The sequence below is a fragment of the Clinocottus analis genome, unplaced genomic scaffold (genome assembly GCF_023055335.1).
Source record: "Clinocottus analis isolate CAN_PGR_092001 unplaced genomic scaffold, fCliAna1.0.p SCAF_2, whole genome shotgun sequence".
Classification (NCBI taxonomy): domain Eukaryota; kingdom Metazoa; phylum Chordata; class Actinopteri; order Perciformes; family Cottidae; genus Clinocottus; species Clinocottus analis.
In genome coordinates, this window is record NW_027175931.1 from 20,770,735 (window position 1) to 20,775,722 (window position 4,988).

At 40.8% G+C, this 4,988-nt stretch overlaps 1 protein-coding gene across 1 annotated transcript; it reads left to right on the top strand.

The window, feature by feature from the left end:
- Positions 1 to 1,234: 1,234 nt before the first annotated feature.
- LOC137790615 (olfactory receptor 52E8-like) lies at positions 1,235 to 2,203 on the top strand. Its single transcript, XM_068585009.1, has one exon. The coding sequence runs from the start codon at positions 1,235 to 1,237 to the stop codon at positions 2,201 to 2,203; it is 969 nt and encodes a 322-aa protein (XP_068441110.1).
- Positions 2,204 to 4,988: the final 2,785 nt, after the last annotated feature.

A 4,988-nucleotide genomic window follows, 5' to 3' on the forward strand; every position in this document is an offset into this window, starting at 1 on the left:
AGATATTCCTTTATCAATCCTGCAGTCGGGAAATTGCAGAATCACAGCAGCACACCAGAGACACATAGTAAAACAAATAAGATAAAAAAACAATAAAACAGTAATACAAACAGTAAAGAATCCACAATAGCAATATTATATATAGTATACAGACAGAATAAAGTGTATCTTTATTGCACCAGTGATTAAAGTAACCAAAGTGGTTGAAGTGTTTTTGTGGTCTGCTGCGAGCTCAGCTGTGCAGCCTGACAGCGGCAGGGAGGACTTGTGGTACCTCTCGTTCACACGCCGCATGAATCAGTTGGTGGCTGAAGAAGCTGTGCAGAGCTGCCAAAGTGTCCTGCAGGAGGTGTTTTTCATCAGTAACAACTTAGCCATCATCCTCCTGTCTCCCATCACCTCCACCTCATCCAGTGGACACCCCAGCACACTGCTGGCCTTCTTCACCAGCTTGTCCAGTCTCCTCCTGTCAGCTGTCGTGATGCTTTCGCTCCAGAAGACCAATCTGTACAAGATGGCAGATGCCACCACAGAGTCAAAGAAGGTCTAAGTGAAACCAGAGTCAAATTCCATGTGTAAACACATATGGCCATTACAGCTGATTCTGATTTTGATTCTATTACAACATTTTAAAATGATCTTTGCTAAAGGAAGTCACCTGTTAAATCCAGCGTCATATTTGTGACTTCTTCTATTTTAATTGAACTGGTTCTCAGGCGATTCTTTGTGTCTTTCTGTCTTTTGCATTATTCGTCTTATGGAACCACTGTGAAGCGATTTGCTCTTCATGTACAAAACATAACTTTTTTTGCAAATCCTTAATCAAATGAATATGTATTTATATAATTCAAATCTTCTGATTCCTGCACTCCTGAAGACCTTCCTCAGTCTCCTCAGCAGAAAGAGTCACATGGCTCTAAGATTAACATGATGCTCCTTTGAGGATATGTAAGATCAAACTTAATAAATGGCTGATATTACTTGACATCTAGTCATTGTAATGTGTTCTTGGATATGACCTCCAAGTTAGAGCTCAGACAGGAGAGCATCAGTGTCATTGTACACTTATTGGAAGTTATTTTCAGATATAAGGGATTATTTTGAATAGTTAGGTCTTGGATATGTCTTTTGAATTCAAAGGATAAATTGGTATTGTATCCTGCATTTAATATCATAAAGGTGTAGGTGGTGCATGTTTTTTTTTCTTCTGGTTTCTTATTGTAAACTTAAAATTATGCTTGCCAATTTCACAGGGATGAGAAGCTTCCTCATCCTTGGTTTCCCTGGACTTTCTCCAAAGTATTATGGACCTGTGTCAGCTATGCTCTTTTTCTTCTATCTTGCTATTGCAATAGGAAATTGTTTTATTTTAACATTTGTTGTCAATGAGAGGTCCCTGCAGAAACCAACATATCTGGTCTTTTGTCACCTGGCACTGAATGACTTAACATTTGGCACTCTGACGCTCCCAAAGATCATATCAAAATATTGGTTCGGGGAGAGCAATATTTCATTTTACGGGTGCTTTACACAGATGTTCTTTGTTCATTATTTAGGATCAGTAACTTCTTTCATCTTGTCGGTAATGGCTCTCGATCGCTTTATCGCGATATGCATTCCACTGCGTTATCCTGCCCTAATCACAAACAACATCATATCTGTGCTCTGTGGGTTTGCTTGGTTCATCCCTCTGCCGTTGATGGTAGCTGTTGTCCTCCATGCCCTCACTTTACCTTTCTGTAAATCAAATGTCATCGCTCAGTGCTACTGTGACCACATTTCTATCACGAACCAGGCATGCGGCGAGAATGTTCAAATTGTACAGGTCACTACTTTCTGCCTGGCCATGTTCTGTCTCCTGCTTCCTCTTGCATTTATCTTGTTTTCTTACATTTATATCATTGTGGTTATTTTGAAAATGTCCAATGCCGCAGGCCGCAAGAGAACCTTATCAACGTGTACCCCACAAATATTCATCACTTGCCTCTTTTACCTTCCCAGGTGTTTTGTTTATGTAGCTAATACTATTGGATTTTCTTTCAGTTTAGATATGCGTATTTTATTGGTATTGTTGTACAGTCTAATCCCCGCTGCTGTTAATCCTATCATATATTGCTTTAAGACTCAATATATCAAGCAGACTTTGCTGAAGAAAATGAAAACACATAGGATTGGAATAGAGATACAACTTGCATTCATATAACAGACTGATACCTCAGTCATCCAGTGTAAAGGTTTGACTTCATTTGTAAGAAATGTGACAATAGAAACACGATTATTTTGATTAAAGCGTGGCGTGACTTATAAATTATATTATTTGTGTCCATGGGTGTTTCATTAATGTAAAGCCTGCAGTTCAGATAATGATATCTAAATGGAACTAACGAGGAATATCAGATATACATCAACTGCACTGTACACATACAAAGGATGTAATGAGATAAAAATTACAGTACATTTTCTGCGGTCCGATGACTTCAGATACCACAGATAAAGTGTTTTACTGGCACATTAAGGGTGTATTTTTACAATCATTTTTGGGGTTGCATTGACTGTGCACTTACTCGCTACGAGGATTATAAATTATACATTTTATGAGCAGAAATACCAAGTACATTGCATTTAGCCATTGTCAAAAGCCTAAAACATTGGAAATATCCACAGTAATGGACTGTTTAGTACAAGGTGTGAATTTATTGGACACAGATGTCAGGGGGCTCTGGGTGCACAACACCTGATGCTAATCAGCTAATTAATACCTGTAAGACTTTTACAAGATGCCAGTGCTTACGTTTGACTAATTACATAACTGATGAGTAACCTGCATGAATACTTTTCAGTATTGAAAACACATGGGCTCATCTGACCATTATTACCACGGCATAGCTAGTATTTGCTAACGTGAGTGTTATCACATATTGGAGAAAATAAAACACAGGCATCACATCTTCAACAGAGGTTCCACAATGCAACTAGTTTAATCTGGTTACACACTTTAAACCTCTAACTCCACCCAATGCTCTCACATGTGTCTTCTCTATTCTATGTTACTCCCTGAGCAGCACAACATCTTTTTCTTCATGTGCAGGATAATTACTTGGCATGAAACAGTGACTTCCTGAAGTATTGTCGAACATCTGTGAGATCGGCGGGGATATAGCGAGGCAGCATGGTATGATTTTTCAAAGTTCAACAACAAACCTTCCTTTTTCTGGTTCAAATCTTCTTTTCAAATGAACAATACATATGACCTGGATTTGGCTCCACAAGCATGTTGCGCTTTCGCCCTCAGCCTATCATTGGCTCGTAGTACTCAATACAGCCACCAGATGGCGACAGACACCAACAAATTATACACCATTGTCCGGGTCGTATGCATAATGTGTGAATAATAACTGGAGAGTATGGGCCTCGTATTCTCAAGGCCCAACATATTCATTGTTTTCATAACTATGTCAATGTTTTGGGGTGGATTCATGTTAATTGTAGCATGGGAGAAAAAAAAAGGTTCTTGGAAGTAAAACCCCCCACTAAGGAAGTGATTCTTAATTAATTTTGGGTCCTTTATTATTTGAGACTATTTTTCCGTGAAATTGGGCTAGTAGTTAGGAGGTTAAGAAACAGAGAAGACGGGACATGGGTTTATATTTAATCAGCATCACTATTTCAATCTTCTAGCTGCTCTGAAGATATACAAATAACCATTTCAACAGGAAAAGATCAAGAGGTTTGGTTTGTGTGAAATGTCTTTTACTGTCTGGTCAAAGTCCAAACTAAAACATATCATTTACTTGCCATTAATTAACATTTTGAATTAATTTGGATGTATCAAAATAATTTCAATAAAGTAACACACTATTAAAATATTTACCATTTTTCCATCTGACTCACTCACAACACCAAAAGGCCATCAAATAATCTCCTCTATGTCACTTTGAGTATCATTGCTATGACGGGGATCAGTGGGTAGACATGCTATTTCCTCAAATACAGGCGCATAGCTGCTGAAAGGTAGTTGCATATTTAAAATATGCTCCCATTGTTCAAACATCCTGGCAGGCGCATGCTCAGCTTCATGCTGACCTGCAGCAGAATGACAGGTGAGTCTGAAGCTGCACGCTGACAGGGATGACCGGTCAGGGATATATTTCCTGCTGCTTGTGAGAGAAAACTGTCCACACTCGGACTCTGCGCAGGTGAATGTGCTGTCTGTTTCACTTTCAGATGAAGCTCCGATCATCGTGGCGGTCTTGGCAAGTTCAGGCTTCAGGGTTGCTCGAGGTAACGTTGTTTGTTCCCGAGGAGAGTTTATTTGACTAATTTCTTCAGAAGTGAGGCATTGCGCAGGTTCCAGGAACTCTGGTTGGAGGAACTTCTTGACGTAACAAGTCGGTGTTTGCTGGGAGTACTTTGCATCGTTCTTAGTCAACAACCGCTTGTTAAGGAAAGCCACATGTTGAGGTTCTGGAGAACCTTTTGGCCTCTGTTCTCTTGATCGTTCTTTCCTGAACCCTCCTAACAGCATCCTCAAATCTCCCCACCGTTTAGGATCAGCTTTCACACACTTTGTGTCGTACAGGTGGTTGCGCCAGCTGCGCTTCCGTGAGGCGGTGTCTGAGTGAAGTGCACTAGAGATGCTGCCAATTTGATAATACTCCAGCTCGCTGTTTGGCACCGGCTGAACACTTGATGAACTGGCGTCACTGTAAAACTCCACACTTAACCTCTGCGGATCAGCACTCATCGGGTCGTGCCGTTTCTCTTTTCCTGCACACGCAGCATCGGTGAGCGTTCCGTTGTCATCAAAGCGAAACGCTACATTATCTGTCCCTCGCTCTGTTTTCTTTGGCGAGCCATCACTCTGGCACGTTGCGTGCCTCCGCCTCACCCTGTAAAGGGCAACACACAATCCTGCAATCACCAGGACGGAGATCAGAGGAAGAACCACAGCTATGAGCCACAGAGGCACACTGCCCTGCACCTTAGAG